This window comes from Pelodiscus sinensis, chromosome 3, assembly GCF_049634645.1.
Source record: "Pelodiscus sinensis isolate JC-2024 chromosome 3, ASM4963464v1, whole genome shotgun sequence".
Lineage (NCBI taxonomy): Eukaryota > Metazoa > Chordata > Testudines > Trionychidae > Pelodiscus > Pelodiscus sinensis.
In genome coordinates this window covers 43,983,551-44,003,298 of record NC_134713.1, presented here as the reverse complement: position 1 = coordinate 44,003,298, position 19,748 = coordinate 43,983,551, and the positions used below count along the sequence as shown (strand labels likewise).

Below are 19,748 nucleotides of genomic sequence, written 5' to 3'. Positions count from 1 at the left end.
AGATTGGGACACTGCTCCTTACAGCTCCCATTGGCTATGAACAGCAATCCATGGCTAACAAGAGCTGCCATCACCTGAGAGCTGCAGATGCCCAGGGAAATATAGAATTGGGGACCTGCCAAGGACTAACCCTGTGGACAGGATTTGGTCCGCAGGCTGGAATTAGCCCACCCCAATTTAGCAGGTCTTTAGTTGATCCACTACTTTGACCCTGGGAGAATCTGTTGCCGCAGTATCAATCTCCTGGTAGGTATAGACCTTCCTTGACAGATATTTTTCCTACTTTTGTGGAGGGCTGCCTCTAGTTCCTGGGTCAGCATTTTCCTTTATTCACAGGGTTTCAATTGAGAGTGGGGGAACAAGGGCCTTTGGCACATGTATGTTACATAAATCAAATTATTCCATTTTTGGAGTCCCTTTAGACAGATGCTGAGTTTCTTTGCAATGTCCATTTTCAGCTATTTCCCCTTTATCCTACTGACTGTCCTCCTGAATTCATGCATACTGGGTCTACTTGTTCACAATCTCAGGAGTGTTGGCACTAACGTCACTAATTTTGTTGGTAGGAGGGTGGTTATACGTGTGATATATTCCTGCTTCCAGTGGGATTTTTTCTATTGACTTCAACGGGAACTGAATCGGTTCCATGCCTGAAAGCATTAAAATAAATATCCTATATTGTCATTTTATGAGAAGGGACAAAAAAGGAAAGTTCTTCCCAAAGATACACATTTTCAGGGAAGCCAGTTGAAACTCAGTGACTGCTAGAAGAAGGTTAGGTATTGTCAACAGAGCTCAAGCAGGAAAATTGAATTGTGCCAGCCTTTTTTCTGGAACAGCTTACTTGCATTTTTTTCCAGGCACTGGCTCAGATGTATTATTAGCAATATTGTGGTAGATGAACCAAGTATGATGCTCCTCAGGGGTACCCAGGTATGTGAGGCATCTCACTGTCATCTGTCCTTAGCCTGCTGCAGCCTTGTCTCTCTGCCTGTTGTGAATCAGCTCCCTGAAAATAACATCACAAGCTCAGCTTTCAAAACCTCTGCAGACCTTGCTCTCTTTGGAGAGGTGGAGATGGGAAAGAGCCAATCTCTGAGTTCTCAGAACATTCCTGTCAGTGTCCAGCCCCTTATCGATGAAACACTTAAAAAGAAGTAGGCCAGCTATTCTCAAATGAATAAATCAAGGCCAGCTTGTATGACCTAACTCATGACATTACTTTGCTTAATATCACAATGCTTAGAAATCTTTACAGTGAAAACAAGAAATAGAAAATCAAATAATGTCAAGTAAAAATATTAGAAACAAATTGTTACATATAAAACAAAATAATCTCAGGTTTTCTGTAGACTAAACTTTACAAAATTACTTTCTTGCATAAAGAAGTTTTTCCCCCCAAAGTTCTTCTCTGAATTTCCAAACTAGCCTTTTTCATGAAGCAAAAGTGCGGTTGGTTTATTACCTCCATTAATGGTGTAGCAGTGTCATCTTTGTCTGCTAAATATAATAGAAAAAATTGTTGATGTAAATTTCCATGTAGTCTCAGTGGAAGTTTAAGATGAACAATTATCTTGTTACTTGAGAGATACAGCAAACTTTTTATTAGAATTAGTAAAGATTTAGAATTGTTCACCTTGAGAGGCTGTGGGCCAGTTTACAGCCCTGCCAAACCTTTAGGCTGTATCTAGACTGGCATGATTTTCCGCAAATGCTTTTAACAGAAAAGTTTTTCTGTTAAAAGCATTTGTGGAAAAGAGTGTCTAGATTGGAACGGATGCTTTTGCGCAAAAGTACTTTTTGCGGAAAAGCGTCCGTGCCAATCTAGACGCGGTTTTGCGCAAGAAAGCCCCAATCGCCATTTTCGCCATCAGGGCTTTTTTGTGCAAAACGGTTCTCAGTTGTCTACGTTAGCCCTCTTGTGCAAAAGCATTTGCGCAAGAGGGCTTTTTCCCGAATGGGAGAGTCATTATATTTGCAGAAGAACACTGACAATCTTACATTAGATCGTCAGTGTTCTTGCGCAAATTCAAAGTGACCAGTGTAGACAGCTGGCAAGTTTTTCCGCAAAAGCAGGGGCTTTTACGGAAAATCTTGCCAGTCTAGACACAGCCTTAGGGTAAATTTCATCCTTGCACAGGTGGCCTCTTAAAACCATGTTTTGAAGGCTTATGTGGGAGTCAGGTGGTAAATGGTCCTTGTGCTGACTCCCAGTTTAGAAATGAATCTAACCCATAATATGAAATGAAAAGACACTGATCAGGAAACAAGTCTGGCTAAACATAAAATAATCAACTCACTGTCCGGTGGCAACTAGAAAAGCAAACAAAACCCTGAGATGTATAAAAAAGGAAATAGATCCTGCAACAAAGAAGATCATTGTGGAGCTACCCAAAGGGATTGTGAGACTACACCTGGACTTATTGTGTACAATTCTTGGCATGATATTGCAGGAAAGATTTTGAAGGATTGGAAATGCCACAGAAGAGGGGGAAAGAATGACAAAGAGCTCCGGAGGCTTGCATCTAATGAAGAGGAGTTAATCAAAATAGGTTTATGCAAAATTAGTGGAAGAGTTAGGGACTGATCAACGACTTTTGAAGTGAATGAAAGTTTTTAATAGATTTGCATCACACCATTAACAAAGTTTATATACAATTTTGGTGGGTATAAGTAAAGTGGATATCACAAAATAAAAGGAACTGAAATCAACAAAGGACCATGCACAGAATCCATGTAGGAGAAATTTCTTTACACAAGGTAGTTCATGCAGGGAACAGAATAATACAAGCTGCACATGTGAAAGGAGTTCGTGTTTTTTTCAAGTATTTGACTGGCTGAATCTTCTGTGCTAAATTCAAGCCTTATTTTATGGGAGGCATTTTCAGATCTATAGCAGGGGGTTTGCTAGTCGATTTTTGTTACAGTGCACACGACACTACAGTAATGTTAAAACATGTTGCAGGTGATCAGGCACTGACATGAATAGATTCCTTGAGGGTGCAAAGAATGATGCCAAAATGTGCAATAACAAGCTGAGCAGTTTGTGGGGATGATTCGAAAAGAAACTAAATATTACTTAGTTTCAAGCCTTAAAATGCCTGGTGGTGAAGTTTAAAATGAAGAGAAAGGTTATTTGTATCTTCTAGTTTCTGCTTACTGTTTTCTAAATTTATTGTTACCTTTTTAACAAACAGAAAATCTCAAATTTTACTTCTCTTTCTATTCTCAGACTTTTTTAAAAATTATTGCCCTTCATAGCTCAAATGGAATTAAAAGCCTGGCCATTAATATTTCTCAGGATGGGAAAAGAAAAAGGAGTCTTAAGAAAGATTTTTTAATTATTTCAGTATTTTACTTCTAATGCATGCTTGACTAAATATGATTATAGCTCAGCATGTAAGCTATTCGGTTTACATGTAAACTATATTAAGAAATCTAAGTTTTGAAAAGGATGTCTCAGTCTCCTGCACTAATGTTTTTTGTGTTGTGGCCAGCATTAAAGAGCATAATCATGGTAGCGGAGGCTGGTCTGCATAATCTTGTGTTTGGTCTGTGATTCAATCTGATCTCACAAAGTAGACATGTTTAGACTTGATTGTGCTTAGTAGGAGGCTTGTAAAAGTAATTTTTTGGTAATTTAGAATGTGGGCTGCTTCTCAGAATCTGTGCTGAAGTAATATCTCCATATGATTCTCTGGGGGATAACAATTCCCATTTGTAACAACTTTCATGGCTTCCGAATTTGTTCTCATTCTGCACTGGAACAAAAACAAAATATTTCAAACATTTTTGTATAATAGAATTACATCACAATGTCAGCATTTGGTTTGGTTCTGGATAACTTGTGTAACCACCACTGGGCAGATTTCAACCTGGGACTTCTGGAACTTAGGCTGTGTCTATACTACAGGGGTTTTGCACAAAACTGGCTGCTTTTGCTCAAAAACCCGCAGAGCGCCCATACCTCAAGCGTGTTTTTGCACAAGAAATCTACAGTCAGTTGACAGAACAGAGGGCTTTTTGCAAGAGTTCTTGTGCAAAAAGAGCCTATCACAAAAAGCACAGGTGCTCTGATAGCCATTCTGTGAATGGCAATCAGAACTTTCTTGCGCAAGAGTGTCCATGCAGTGTGGACGCTCTTTTGCGCCAAAGCACATCGCTTTTGTGATGAGCTTTTGAGGTGTGGACGTGCTTTTGCGCAAAAAGTTTTTGTGGAAGATCTCTTGCACGAAAACCCTGCAGTGTAGACAAAACCTTAGTGCAGGCTACCGCTTGAGCTAAAAGCCAGCTGGTTCACAGCTTAGGCTGTAGAGTTCCCTTGTTCTTATCTCTTGCTCTATGTGGTCTAAGTGCCACTATATGGGACAGTGAACCACACTAGGTGTATGGGTTACACGAGCCCATGCAGGTGCACAACCTAAAGGGAACTCCCAGCGGCTGCCATAAGAGCTATATTTGGTTCCGTCCCACATGTCATAGGTTGCCAACCTCTGATGTGAATGGATGGTGCGTTGTTATGTGCATTGCTGTGATTTGATCAGCCCTTCTCAGAAATTATACCAAGAAACAGAGGAGAGCCAAAGATGTACAAAGGAAATATGTAGAAGATTAAAAGAATTCCATACGAGGGGAGAATGAAAAAATTAGGACTGTTAAGGAAATGAATAAGAGAGGCTTTTTTCTTTTTAAAATGCAAAGGAAGACAACAACTGATAAATGGAAAAAATTTTACACAAACACACAATAAAACTGTGGAATAGACTGGCTCAAGGTATCATTGAAGCTAAAGGTTTAGTAAGATTCGTAAGCTAGCTGTTTCTATGGACAAAGATAAAATCCACAGCTGTATTATAAACTAAAAACAAAAACCAAGGGATGTGCACCCTCATGATTTATGGTGCAACCCTACCACTCACTGCCTAAGGTTAGGAAGGAGTTTCTCATATGGGCTGGTTATTCCAAAATTGTATAGACAATGGAATTTGTTGCACCTTCTTCTAAGGTCTGAGGTGCTATCTCATTTCAGAGACACGATACTGGACTAGATATTTTATTTGATATTTGGTTTGATATTCTATTACAGTTCCTGTGTTCCCAAGTCTTGTGGCTCAGAGTTAAGAACATTATTATAATATGTAAGACTGAATGCTTATAAGTCAGTATTGTCTGTAAGTCAATATATAGTATTTTCCTTAGCACCCATCCTTGTACCTAAGTACTAACCGCAACACGTTTATAGATTCCAAAGCCAAAAGGGATCTCTCTGATTATGTAGTCTGATTGCTTATCCAGCGTGGGCAATAGAGCTTCTCTCACATTATTCCTACAGCATATCTTATTGAAAAACATCCAGTCTTGACTGAAAAATTTTCAGTGATGAAGAATCTAAATTGTTCCAGTGGTTAATTATTCTCACAAATTTACATCTTATTTCCAGTCTGAATTTGTCTCACTTGAGCTTTTGACCATTGTATCATATGTGGCCAGTGTAAAATATTAAAATATTTATTTTTAGTTGGACTAGTATTTGGAATATTTCTAGGACTAGTCTCTCTTGATTCGGTTAAAAAAATAGGGTTTTAAAATACTTAGTGCATTCTTGATTTTACCTTATAGTAAAATTGAAAAGAATTATTTCCCAGTCACATATTATGCAGATTTATTAGTTTACTGAGGCATGCTCCCTCCCTGTTCTCTCTTTGTGGAGGAGCAACTTTCTGTGATTTATTTACATTCCAATCACCAACACCAATTTAGTCCTGTGCAGCGGTATTATATACAGCACTTCTCTACCTTAGCCATTTCCCATAGGGCCAAGAAAGGGACTGAGGTCTCCCTTCTTTGAGATCTCTGCACACAGAGGGTCAGTTATGTTTAAACCCTTCTGACTGGACCATCTTACATATCCTTTCATAGTATTAAGGGGGTTCTGATACCACATCATATATTAATCCCTAAGGGTATGTCTACATACAAACCGCTAGTTCGAACTTAATTCGAATTAGCAAAGCGCTTAATTCGAACTAGGTAAACCTCATTCTACGAGGACTAACGCCTAGTTTGAATTAACTAGTTCGAATTAAGGGCTGTGTAGCCACTTAATTCGAACTAGTGGGAGGCTAGCCCTCCACAGCTTTCCCTGGTGGCCACTCTGGGCACCACCAGGGAAACTCTTCTGCCCCCCTCCTGGCCCCGGAGCCCTTAAAGTGGCATGGGCTGGCTACGGTGCCCGTGCCAGGTGCAAGTCTGCCTGCACCCAGCCAGCAGACTCTGCACCTGGCACGGCTCGAGCCATCCACCCGCTGCCACCCAGCCCTCCCCCTCTTCCCGGGACCAGGCTGGCGGCTCCCGGGAGCCTGCCTGGGGCCTCAAGAGGTGGGCACCCGCTGTCAGTCGACGGTCAGGGCAGTGTGTGTGTGTATGTTTCCGAGAAAAGGTTTAACGTCCGTGCCTTTACTGCTAGGACCAGGGTCCCATTGCAGAGGGTGGCCAGCAGGCCAACAGACGCCCCGTTATATAGGAAGAGCTTATTACATCTTAGATTTCAGCTGCTAGAATTCATAATTCCTTCGCAGCGGGCAGCCTTGGGGAAAGACTGAAAGATGCCCCAGTGGATCCTGTCACCTGGGAGTGACACAAATCCAAACGCCCAAGCTCTCCCTATATCTGTCCCTTTATGACCGGCTGAAGTTCTTTTAAATTGTGCTTGGTTCTGTTACAGCAACTGAAGGAGTCAGGTTAAAGCTTAAACAGTTACAGGTTTATTAAAGAAGCTTATAAATCATATGGTTACAATGGCTATTGCTCTATTTCTTAACTACTAGCAAAATATAGATACTGCTAGCAAAATATGGATCTTAAAAAATGGTTACAAAGAAGATAAAGATAGAAAAATAGAAATAATGGTACCAAGTAACAGCTTACTCTTTCTATGTGTACACTTAAGACAGAGGACCACATCCAGGTACAATTTTTACCCCCTTCTGTGCCTCTCGACTCCAGCATGTCAGGCCAGGGCCGGTCCCTCAATTCCTAGGAAAGACGAAAATACGAGGTGGGCGTCCCCATAGAACCTCGGGAGGTCAAACACCTAACCCGACCAGCAGGTAGAGGATAGAATGACACTCAAAGTGAGTGTGTGCTGGGCCCATCTTTTATACCCATGGGGTCACGTATTTCTCTTTCTTTTCTGTCATGCCAAATGGGGCTGGTCTGTCTTTTGTGAGACCAGTTCTTACAAGGGAGTTGTGAACTTAATTTACACTTGTAAGAGAGAATTGAGATGATTAAATTGGAAGTACGGGACATTGTTTTCTCAGTGGGAAATTCCTCTCCCAGGGACTGTGTGTGTGTTCGAATCAACATAGGTGCCAGCCGCAGCCTCGAGGCCAGCTTATTGACTTAACTGCTCTCTCTCCACATATCTGGGGTTTTTTTTCAGCTTCTCAGGATCAGATGAGCCAGCATAGACTATGCTGATATTATTGCTCCTTCTCTGCCCTGTGCTTCAGAGAGGCAAATAAGATGGATGTGATGGAGGCGGGCTGTCTGGCCACACCCGCCTGGTCTAGTGCGGAGATCGTGGACCTCATCTACGACCTCCGCACTAGGCACAGGAAAGTGGCCGTCTAGGGCAGGATAGCTGCCAGCCTGGCCACCCAGGAGCAGGTCTGCATGAAAATCAAGGTGGTCCAGTGAGACCCCCGACCCTGAGCCCTGAGCTTAGAACGGCCGTACTGGGTCAGACCAAAGGTCCATCTAGCCCAGTAGCCTGTCTGCCGACAGCGGCCAACACCAGGTACCGCAGAGAGGATGGACCGAAGACAATGACCAAGACATTTGTCTCGTGCCATCCATCTCCAGCCTTCCAAAACAGAGGCCAGGGACACCATTTCTATCCCTTGGCTAATACCACTCCATGGACCCAGCCTCCATGAATTTATCTAACTTCTCTTTAAACTCTGTTATAGTTCTAGCCTTCACAGCCTCCTGCAACAAGGAGTTCCACAGGTTGACTATTTGCTTTGTGAAGAAGAACTGTCTGATAGTAGTTTGAAGCCTGCTACCCATTTCATTTGGTGTCCTCTAGTCCTTCTATTATGGGAACTAATGAAGAACTTTTCTTTATGCACCCTCTCCACACCACTTGTGCTTTTATAGACCTCTATCATATCCCCCCTCAGTCTCCTCTTTTCTAAGCTGAGAAGTCCCAGTCTCTTTAGCCTCTCTTCGTATGGGACCTGTTCCAAACCCCTGATCATTTTAGTTGCCCTCCCCTCTCCCACCCTCTCTCTTCCTCTCTCCCACCTCCTTGATCTACAAGCCAATTCAGGACAGCTTGGACATGGCGGTGTCCATCTCATAAGGCATGATACCCACGCTGATACGATGGTTGCACCCACTCGAGGAAGTGGCATTCTTCTCGCTGTTGCCTACACTGACACTTGTAAGAGACACTTTGGACCTTGTGTGAAGAGCTCACTTGGGGAGCCTAAAGACTCAGGAGGTGTGGTCTCCTGTGGACCTGGCTCTTCACACTAATGTGAAGGAGTTAAGGATGGTCAGACTGGCTGCTGGGTATTGCACCCACAGATGGACAGTTGTTGCATGTTGGTGTATATGGACAATACCACCACGATGTTTTATATAAACAAGCAAGGGGAAGCACAATTACCTCGCCTCTGTCTTGAAGCCCAAAGCCTTTTAAGACTTCTGTTCATTCCAGAATAGTCATCTGGGTTCCATAGCGGACACATTTGTGATTCACTGGGGAGAGGGGCAGCTATTGTATGCATTCTCTCCTCTCTCCCCACCTTCCCCCGGCTCCTGCTACACTGGGTCCTGCTCAAGGCACACAGAGACAGAGTGTGCCTGATCTTACTGGCACCGGTGTGGCAGTATCAGTATTGGTTCTCCACCCTCCTCACTCTGTCAGAGGTCACAATAGCCCTTCCCCTGTATCTCCTCATGCAACGCCGGGGCATCTCAAACACCCATACCCACACCACTCTACCTCATGATGTGGAAGCTAGATGGCTCAATCTGTTAGAGCTTCAATGCTTAGCTCAAGTACGGGAGGTTCTTTTGAGAAGCAGGAAACCCTTCACCAAGCAGTATAGTTGGCCAAATGGAGGTGATTTTCCTTTTGGTGAGCAGAACAGGATGTTTCCCCCAGGCAGGCACCTGGTACTGGATTACCTGTTATACTTCTGAACACAGGGCTTAGCACCATCTGCTGTTAAGATCCACTTAGCAACTGTGTCCACTTTCCACGCAGGGCGCTCCCAGTGTTCCCTTTTCATTCATTCAATGGTAACTCATTTTAGGAAAGGGCTGGACAGGTTGTATCCATATTCTCATCCACCTTTTCCCACATGGAACATTAACTCGGTACTCAATAAACGTATGATATTCTCCCCCCTTCCCGCTCCCATTTGAACCAATGGCTAAGTGTTCACTGAGTCACCAGTCTATGAATGCTGCTTTCTCAGTAGCTATCACGTCAGGGTGGGTGCCGGACCCAGCGTGAGCCGGATCTGAGCCAGCATGCTTGCGTGCTGGCTACTAAAATACTTTAAATGCAGAGCAGCAGGGAGAGTGGGGGATTGCATGTAGCTGATTGCGTTAACTGATAAGTGAACACAATTAACTGGCTACAGTATTACATCCCGAATATTAGCATTTGTAGCACTATGAAAAATGTGTACCTTTAGGAAAGTACTGACCAAGAGACGAAATTGAAGGACATTAAAATAGAGATGTTTTCCCAGGTGTGAGCGATTGGGTGACCCATGAAAGCAGACATGAAGACATTGGAGAATGAGGTTAAGGGAGAGGTAGGAATAGCTTGTTTAGTGCAGCAAAGGGAGCAAGGTGGAACATGATAATAGACCAGAATAGATATGCAAGCAAGAGTATGCAGACATTTAAAGTGAGGAACAGAGTCTTAAGCTAGCTTTGGTAGGTGAGAGGATGTCAGCAGAGGGGAATGATGAAGTTATAGTTGTCTGCTGCACTGAAAAAAATCTTGTTCAGTTTTTCACCTATTTTTTAAAGTGTAAAGTAAAAATGGGTAAGTATACACAGTTGTACTCATTATTCACTACCACATGCTCTTAAAATGGATTTTTTTTTAGAATAATAGCACTTGTGGAGGTCTTTCAAAGTACTGCACTATTCTGTTACAACAATTATATTTTTTCACAGGTTAAGACTTACGTAATTGTTTGTTTTACAGGCCGGACCTGATAGACATGAATACCGTTGCTGTTCAAAGCAACCTTGCAAATTTAGAACATGCTTTTTATGTAGCAGAAAAACTTGGTGTCACCAGACTTCTGGATCCGGAAGGTGAGTTGATTCTTAAAGACTTAACTACAAAACATGTTGGCATCTCTGAAATGCTTCCTGTTCTACACATAGTGCAAGTTAGGCTGAACTGCAGGGTCTCAATGCATGGGTCAGACAAAGGTGTTCAGCAAATAGAACCTTTTGGATAAGGAAGAATGGGCTCCACCTAACACAAAACAGAGCAAGATTGTTGACATACAAGATTTAAAAAGAACAAAAACCTCATAGGGGAGTTTTGAAACTAAGAGATGGGGGAAAGCCAACATGTGCAGAGGAGGATGTAGTTAAGCTAGACATCATTTAGGGAAGAATTTATTAAAGGATATTCTCTATATCCCAGTAAAAAGGAGAGGACAAAATTTAATAAGATACAGGTAGGAACTGAAGAGAAAAACTCAGATGAAAGAGTCCCATTCCGTTATATCATATGAAGGCAGAAAACTAAGTAATTACAGGTTTTATCAGTGCTTGTATATGAATGCCTGGAACATAAGTGCCTGGTCATAATAAGGATATTGTTACATGTTGAACTTCTGTAGTCCAGCACCCTTGGGACTTGCTCAGTGCTGAACCAGGGAATTTGCTGAATCACGGGAGGCTAAGTTCCCTCTAGGGCACACACCTATCTGGGTGTGCAGAAATAATTTTAAGCCTGTCCACCTCCTCAGCAGAGCCATGCAGCAGCACTCGACTTTCTGAAAAGTAAGCTGCTGCTGGTGGGCTTGAGTGGGAGTCCAGCTGCTCCCGGGATGGGCTACATGTGGGCAGTTGTACCATGTGCCAGGACCAGAACCGGAGTTGGCTCCAGCCCCGGTGCACCCTAACCCATGTGGCCCTGCCCAAGGGTCAGCCTGCCCATAGCTCCAGACCTTCCCCAGGGCTGAAGCTGTGGCCAGAGTGGGCTGTGTGGTGGCTGCCAGAGATAGGTTGCAGCTGCACCGTGACCCCAGCTCCAGCCCCGACTCATAGGGCAGCTGCCCGCCACGCAGCGCACCCCAGGAGCATCCAGGCAGGTGCCACGCAGCCCTGGCTGTAGCTCTAGCCCTTTAGGGTTGGAGCTATTGCCAGGCCACATGGCGGCTGCCGGCTGCTCCAGTGGCCGGGGCCACATGGCGGGTGGCCAGTGCTGCTCCAGCAGCCGGGGCCATGGGGCAAGGGGCTGCTCCGGTGTCCGGAGCCATGTAGCAGCCTGGGCTGCTGCTCTGCACCATGTGGTGGTGGGTTGCACAGCTAAATTTTCTAGCCACCATTAATTAGGAAGGTTTCTGAAAGCCACTGTTGGAACACGGGGTAACAGGCGAGATAGACCATTGGCCTGAGCCAGTATGGCCATTCTGAAGTTCTTATATTAAAACATAATCTCTCAGTCTGTAGGCTGCAGAGTAATTGTGAACATTCTTCACAACAGAATCTGTTCTGTTCCTAGATGTTGATGTCTCCTCACCTGATGAGAAGTCAGTCATAACTTACGTGTCATCACTTTATGATGCGTTTCCTAAAGTACCAGAGGGCGGCGAAGGCATCAGTGCAAATGTAAGTTAGTGAGTATGTCAGCTTCATTGATATGCCTTGATTTTTATAAGGTTTCAGCTCAGTAATGCAGTTAGCTACATTCTCCATAGACTGGTATATCAACAGTAATAAAATAATACTAGAACATAACAACATTGAAAGTTTTTCCTGTTGTCAGTAGGTTGGTTCTTTGGTTTCGTGGTCTAACTGAGAGTGCCAAATGATTTTAATCTCTAAACAAATATTTAATTTGTAACAATACTCCACATGCTTTAGAGATGAAGACATTGAAGCCGAGAGCTTGACTAATAAATAATGATTTGCCCAAAGTCACAGGAGGAGTTACAATCAGTGCTGGGATCATAACTCAGAACCTGTTGACGCCCAGTCTTGTGGTCAGATCATTAAGTCACACTTTTGTGTTCCTTATGTCTTTTGAATGGCATTAGAAGTAGGAAGCTTCTATGTTATCACTATAAATACTCCATTCCAAAGCCTACTCGCCTTACTTATGCAAGTTTCTCAGTTGATTTATTTTACGTGAGTAGGTTAAAGGGACCAGAATATTGTGATTTTCATTTTGCAATTGCCAAGATTAGGGATTTATTTTGCTTTATGCGCCTGAATATCTGCATCTTTTTGAACTCAGCTACAAAAGGAATAGTTAAAAAAAAAAAGCGACAGCTCTTGTTTTCTTATACACTGACTATGAGTTGCTTTTCTAGGATGTTGAAGTGAAATGGGTTGAATACCAGAATATGGTGAACTACCTCATCCAGTGGATCAGGCACCATGTCACAATAATGTCTGACAGAACATTTCCAAACAATCCTGTAGAACTGAAGGTGAGACACAGCATCTTACATGTACTGTATTATTCCTCTTTTGTTTGAAGAACAGTAGAAAAAATACAAAAAGCAGAGGAATAAAATGGATTTTCATTTTTTTTAAAATTTAAGGTGAACATTAACCTTGTGGAGTTTCTGAGACCCTGTGTTCCCAGAGTTAAGCATGGGGAGGGTATGATATGGCTCTATGCAAATAATTCACAGGACACCAAATGTTCATTTTTTAAAAATAAATATATTGTGTTGTGGAATATGAAATATGCAAAGCATATGGGGCCACATTCTCTGAGCTGCTGAGGTTCCTTTGTGCCCCTGAAGCAAATGAGATGCCCAGACATGTTAAATTGTATGTAAATTCTGACATCTGCCCCCCACATTCCCCACACAGATATTAGGTTGGAAGAACAGGAGCAATTATTTGGCCTGTGTGCATGCAAATGGTGTTGAGGTTGAAGCCCATTGAAAACCCTATCCTTTGATTATCACCTCCTCTCTGTTCCCCTTCTACAATAAATGTTTTACTACAGTCTTAAGCTGCACAAGCACATTTTTCATTGGTGGACAGAGAGCTTTTATGCAAGTCTTTAACTGAACAATATAAGAGCATAAGCCTATTATACATAATGGAATGTGGTGAGGAAGTAGTAAAATTTAAGAAATAGCTGGTAATATATATTTATATTTCTCCAGGCACTTTATAACCAATACTTGCAGTTTAAAGAAACAGAAATTCCACCAAAGGAGATAGATAAATCAAAAATTAAACGTTTTTATAAACTTCTGGAGGTAAGCTGTACTTTTTATGTTTTATTGTGTTTATTATATTGTATTTTTCATTTTTTTTTTGTTTATTTTAAGCATCCATTCTTTGTTTTTGAAGGTCTGGATAGAATTTGGACGCATCAAACTCCCTCAAGGCTACCATCCAAATGACATAGAAAAAGAGTGGGGAAAACTTATTATTGCCATGCTGGAAAGGGAGAAAACCCTTAGACCTGAAGTAGAGAGGTATGCTAGTGAATGTTTGACAGGAGCGGTTTATTTCCTTTCTGCTCTTTTGCCTTGCATTGGAAACTGCTGATGTCTTTTCTGGGCTAAAATCTGCAGAATTATTTCATCTTGAAGAATTCTCACAGTTTTTTTTTTCAAGCCTTTAGATCTATTTCTCATTATAGTTTCAGGATCCATGTGGTAATGAGTTGGGTGGTCCCAACCAATCCAGAATAAATAGTAGCTGTGCCTCAATCAAACAACTGAACTTTAGTGAAATTCTCTCCTATGCAGAGGTCACTACAAGTCTGTGTACCACTTAAATTCCATTTAAACCCTATTCTGAGGGTTTAAGGAGAATTAAGTACATCACTGGCTTTTTGCCCAGGGATTAAATTCAATGCATACAAGCATATTTGAAGCCCTATTTTTTGGGTTATTAAATTTATATTTCACTCAAGTATTACAAAGCATTTAAAAATATAAAACATCTGAGAGCAATTCTGCATGAGTACTGGAATATGTGACCTGATTTCTTTTCCATCACAAATGTCTGTGATTATGTGTATGTTCAACATTACTGAGACCATGGGCGCGGCCTAAGAAGAGATTCTGTTTTCGCAGATACAGTTTGAAGACTATAAAAAATGTCACTCGTGGCGTGGGCTTACAGTGAAGGCAGTCTGCCTCACTTTCCCCCAAAGGAGATCCTTAAACTCCACACAAGCCCATTAAAAAAACCCTATTGCCACTTCTTGGAATCTGGATTCATTCAGACAAAATAAACTCAAAAATAAAACTCAAAGGCCCAAAACAAATTCCATCTCTTTTTCCCTCTTGTCAGGTCACACTTAGATCTTTCCTGTCTGTGGTCTCAATCCCACATCCCAGGACACTTTGCTAGAACCTGATCACTCATAGGAGTCCCTGATCTTTCTAATCAACCTTCCTTCATTTTGCCCATTGCTACTTTAAGTAGGGAAATCACCTGGTCTTTCTCTGGTGTGCCTCTTCAGCACTTGTATTTGGCAGGGCCCAGCCCTCCAGATGTAAGGGGCAAGCCACCTGGTAACAATTGCAAATTGCTAAAACTCTGACTCTTAGGCTGGTAAACATTTGGAAACAGCAATACATTTGGGTAGCTAGTGGCCAGATTAGAACATGGGATCCCAGTTAATATGTGATGGGTGAGGAAAGCTCTGTGGCTTGTCTGTAGTATTCAAGAGCCAAACTAGAGTTCCCAGTTCTCAAGCTAGTGGGGCTAAAGCCACCAGGGTATGTCTACACTATGGGGCAAAGTCGAATTAAGATACACAACTTCAGCTATATTAATTGTGTAGCTGAAGTCGAAGTAGCTAAACTCAGCTTTTGGCACTGTCTACACTGCAGGAAGTTGAAGGAAGATCACTCTTCCTTGGACTTCCCTTACTCCTCATGAAACCAGGGTTACTGCCATCGACCAGAGTGCCCCTCTCACTTTGAATTAGCTGTCTTAACTACACCGCTCATTTGAACCCTGAATGATGACAGCAGCAGCTTTGATCTTCCTCTGTAGTCTAGATTTACCCTCATGGAGATAAGCCTGCTCAATGTCTGTAGCCTGTTTCTTTTATACCACTTCTTTTACAGCACTGCTGTAATATGGGTGTGATTTTATGAAGGGCAGAAAATGTGGAAAAATTAAGTATGAAAGGCAGAATTTTTATCTGCTATATATTTGAGAGCATTTGTCTGTCTGTCACCCCCCGCAATTCGTATGGGGACATTCCTGGATGTTCCCCTTCATCAGGGAGTGTGGGGAAAGTGTACAGTTTGCTCTATTCCTCACTCTGGCTGCGTAACACAGGGGGGCAGACAAATCCGGAACTATCCCAGCCATGGGATATTACCCTTCCCCCAGCTGTGCCGCTGGAGCTGCAGCATCCATGGAAAGGTGCTTCTCATTTGGCCCGTAGCTGCTGTGGTGAGAGAGGGCTGAAGTTACCCTCTTTTCCCAGAGCATCCAGCATATTGAACCCCTCATCCCTAGCTCTATCCCAGAGCAATGATTTAAATGACGCATGCACATTTTCATTTTATTTCCCAAAAAACAAAAATTGAGTTATGGCCTGAGCAACATTGGTTAAGTCTTTGTGTATGTGTTTTCTTATGGTCAGCATCAAACCTTGGAACTGTAAGAATGCTGAAGAAAGTAAGATTATGTTTGCAGCTTGATGGGACAGAGCAATGAAATAAACATGCTTGTCTGGACAGCAGAATAATGGTAGTGGTTTGGATAAAGTACAAGGATAAAGGGTTTACCAATTATGGGCCTAAAGTGTTACTCCCTTTTTACACCAGTGTAAAATCAGGGAAGTCATATCAGCATAAATTTGGAATTACATAGTGATGACTCTGTTTCTTTTAATGTTACTTTTATTTCAAAATTTGCACAACCCTGTAGTGAGCTTATAATACAAGTTTGTTCATTTAGCTTGTTGAAATTGGTTGAGGCATATTAGAAATATTTGGCATCTCTGTCTCTCAGTGACGCCCTAGTCATTGTGTTGAGTCCATACTTGTAGAGTTTTTTAATGCATTTAGGGAAGCCAAACTCAAACTAGCAAACATAGCTGTAGGCAAAATCCTTTGAAGAGCTATCAGAGTATTACTAGCTGGGCGTTGAATGTGCATGTTGAAGCCTATTTAAAGAAGGAATGCTGGGTGTTTCAAAAGGCAGTAGAGAGAATTCATCCCTGGAAGCTGTACCTTTTGCAGGAGTTTTTACCTTTTCCATTTTTCAATATATGTAAATGGCCAAAGGGCCAGTGTTCCTGGTATAAAAATGAAGAGCAGTAGTTATGGCTACCACAGTAGCGATTCTTTGTTTAGCAACAGCACTGGCACTCGAACCAGCATTGACTCAAATGAGAATTTTCTTTCTGTGAATTGTGGCCCAACACTGATCAATTCTTGTATAAGCTTTGGCAGTGGCACCTTAGAAGAACCTAGGTACATCAGCCTAAATACTGGTGTTTGCTGCAAAATGTTTTCTTTTGCACTGCAACGTGGATAGTAAATAACATTTTAAAAAATTTTCTGTGGTGTCTTTTAGGTTGGAAATGCTGCAGCAAATTGCAAACAGAGTTCAGCGGGACAGCCTGGGCTGTGAAGACAAACTGATACTTGCTCGGAATGCTCTGCAATCTGTAAGTCAAATAGGAATTCTCTTTTGGGGCATATTTTTGAATGTTTTGGCACTGAACTCGTCACAGGTTTTTAAATCTTACTTTCAGAACTTTTGATTAGCTATTATTATAACTTATATTTCTACTTTTTCTGCATTTTTTCTTTCATTAATATTTCTGGAAGAAAATACTGTACATTACCTAGAATTCATTCTGCCAGGTTTTTGTCAGTGGTTATTTTAAATGCTGGAAAAATCAGGTTAAGATAAAAAACAAAAAAAATACCTTACTGGGAATCTGGAATCTCTTATTAAGTGCTTCTCCATTTAGCTGTAGGACTTCATTGCTGATGTTTATCATTCTGTAATACAGGATGCCAAGCGATTAGAATCGGGGCTGCAGTTCCAGAATGAAGCAGAGATAGCTGGGTATCTACTTGAATGTGAGAATCTTCTACGCCAACAAGTAATTGATGCCCAAATTCTTATTGATGGAAAATATTATCAGGCAGACCAACTGGTGCAGAGGTATTTCATACTTTTATTTATGTCTGTATATACACATCGTGTATGTGTATTGTAGCCCTAAGTGTCAAACCTACATTCTGCAGTTATGCTCCCAAATCCATAATTGGACATCCAGATAAGTCACTGGATGTTCAGTGATGTTGAGTGCTCACTAATCTTGTTGAAATCAATGGGAGCTGAATGTGTTCAGCACCTCTGAAAATCAGGTCACTTCTATGGGAGCCATTTAGGTGTTCATTAGACACCAAAGTTTGAACATTCTGGACATTTTCATTGTTCTTAAAATGGTTACCCTTACAACTTACAATTTTGTTCTAAATAAATAGAGATAAGATTTGCATAAGTAGTTGCATTGTACCTTGAAAGATGGTAAGCAGGCTAATGTTAAAACTGGTATTTGTGCAACTTACTAGGAACCTACACTGTAATAATAGAGTGTGATTTCATGGGAAAGCAAGGTATCCCCAAACAGTGGCAGTGAATCTGGTGGGAATGAGCATACAACAGCTACTTTGGAACTGAGCTGTATACAGCTCCCTGCAGCTAATTAATCCACTGCAGCATGTAATATCCTGTTTTGCAAATGCAAGAGTCCGCCTTTGCAGGTTGCATCTGGCTTTTTGCATTTGTTACATGCTACTGCCCACGTTATGTTGGCTTGCTGGGTTCCTACCAGGATTTTGCCCATGCCAATCCACACATAGATGTGCACATACAGGGTAACACAAAACATACAAATCACTTTTAGAGCTGTTTATTAGATCATATAAATGTGCTAATAGAGAAAGCTTATATAGGAACTAGTGTTGTGTTAGGGATGTTAACGTGTACACAGTTGAGCGATAAGCCTGGGCTCATCAATTAACCTGCGTGGTTGTAGGGACCCCACCCGCAGCCTCTGTATCAGAGGCAGTGAGGGGGTGGGAAGCCAGTGCAAATGGTGGGCCACCTGCCCCCCTCTGCTGCCTCCCACAGAAGTAGCAGGGAATGGGCGGTAGGTGGGAGCACTGTCCTCCCCCTCCCCCCAGCTTCTGCTCTAATAGAGAGGCAACAGCATGGTGAAGATTTGGGGTGGGGGAAAAGGAAGGGGCGGAAGCTAGTAACCTCTAGAAATTTCAGCAGTTACATGTTTACAAAAATAAAAGTTTTTTAACTTCCCTACTGGTAGTAAGTAAAGTCTATAGTAGGTTACAGTACTGAGGTACTAATTGTATACATTTATGTTTAATTAGAATATTTAAATATACAAGACCGTTTTTATTTCTATTGCTATAGTTCAGTTAATTACACAGTTTTACAAAAATTCTAACACAAGCTTTCAGTGAGATTGTTTGCTATTCTTCAGTAAATGTGATTTCTTTATAGGGTTGCAAAACTTCGTGATGATCTTATGGCCTTAAGAACTGAATGTTCTTCAATATTCAGCAAGGGGCACACATTGACAACAGAACAGACAAAGCTGATGATTTCAGGCATATCAAGAAGTTTAAACTCAGGATTTCCACCAAATTTAAACCCTGATTTAAACTCCGGAATGACCCACAGTTTAACACCTAGTTTGACTTCGTCCAGTCTGACATCAGGCCTCTCATCAGGCCTTACTTCAAGACTGACTCCGGCAATCACACCAGCTTATACACCTGGTTTTCCACCACGGGTAATTCAAACCTATGTAACAGGAGTTGACACCAATGCACTGCAAACACTCAAGCTGATGCAAATCCGAAAGCCCCTCATGAAATCAGCTTTTGTTGATCAGAATTTAACAGAAGAAGAAGTCAACATGAAATTTGTTCAGGACCTCTTGAACTGGGTAGATGAAATGCAGGTAATGTTTTTATGCAAACAACTTTTATTCTATATTAATTTTTTTCTTTTCTGAGGGACTTTTGTTAATTTTTTACTTTTATTTATAAGGTGCAACTTGATCGAACAGAATGGGGTTCAGATCTGCCAAGTGTTGAAAGCCATTTAGAAAATCATAAAAATGTTCATAAAGCCATTGAAGAATTTGAATCAAGCCTTAAAGAAGCTAAAATCAGTGAGGTACAGCACTGTACTTTTTATTTCTTGGGGTTACTTTTTTTTTAATTGAATTACTCATGAGATAATTACTGGTTACAGAACTGCACTTGAATTTCAGAATCTTTCTTTGGTTTTATGTGTGATTACTGGACAAATTGGTATTATACACATTAATATAACATTTGAGAATAACTGTTAATGTGGCTAATCTTTTTGTTGTCTTTTAACCCTATCAACTGTTTACAGATCCAAATGACTGCCCCTCTTAAACTCAGTTATGCTGAAAAATTGCACAAACTGGAGAGTCAATATGCAAAACTCTTGGT

The 19,748-nt window shown here is 41.6% G+C and overlaps 1 protein-coding gene across 31 annotated transcripts in view; it reads left to right on the top strand.

Annotated features, from left to right (window-relative positions):
- Positions 1 to 19,748, top strand: part of DST (dystonin) — a 470,874-nt gene that overhangs the window by 239,031 nt on the left and 212,095 nt on the right. For 28 of the 31 annotated variants that reach the window (XM_006110983.4, XM_025182427.2, XM_075923642.1 and 25 more), the window contains 10 exons: positions 10,241 to 10,353; positions 11,780 to 11,886; positions 12,591 to 12,710; positions 13,404 to 13,499; positions 13,594 to 13,721; positions 16,798 to 16,891; positions 17,243 to 17,397; positions 18,763 to 19,225; positions 19,315 to 19,443; positions 19,669 to 19,746. In XM_006110983.4, the coding sequence (XP_006111045.2) occupies positions 10,241 to 10,353; positions 11,780 to 11,886; positions 12,591 to 12,710; positions 13,404 to 13,499; positions 13,594 to 13,721; positions 16,798 to 16,891; positions 17,243 to 17,397; positions 18,763 to 19,225; positions 19,315 to 19,443; positions 19,669 to 19,746 (1,483 nt within the window). Of the gene's footprint in view, positions 1 to 10,240; positions 10,354 to 11,779; positions 11,887 to 12,590; positions 12,711 to 13,403; positions 13,500 to 13,593; positions 13,722 to 16,128; positions 16,695 to 16,797; positions 16,892 to 17,242; positions 17,398 to 18,762; positions 19,226 to 19,314; positions 19,444 to 19,668; positions 19,747 to 19,748 lie in introns of those variants that run through there. The other 3 variants (XM_075923658.1, XM_075923654.1, XM_006110985.4) reach the window with 3 other exon arrangements.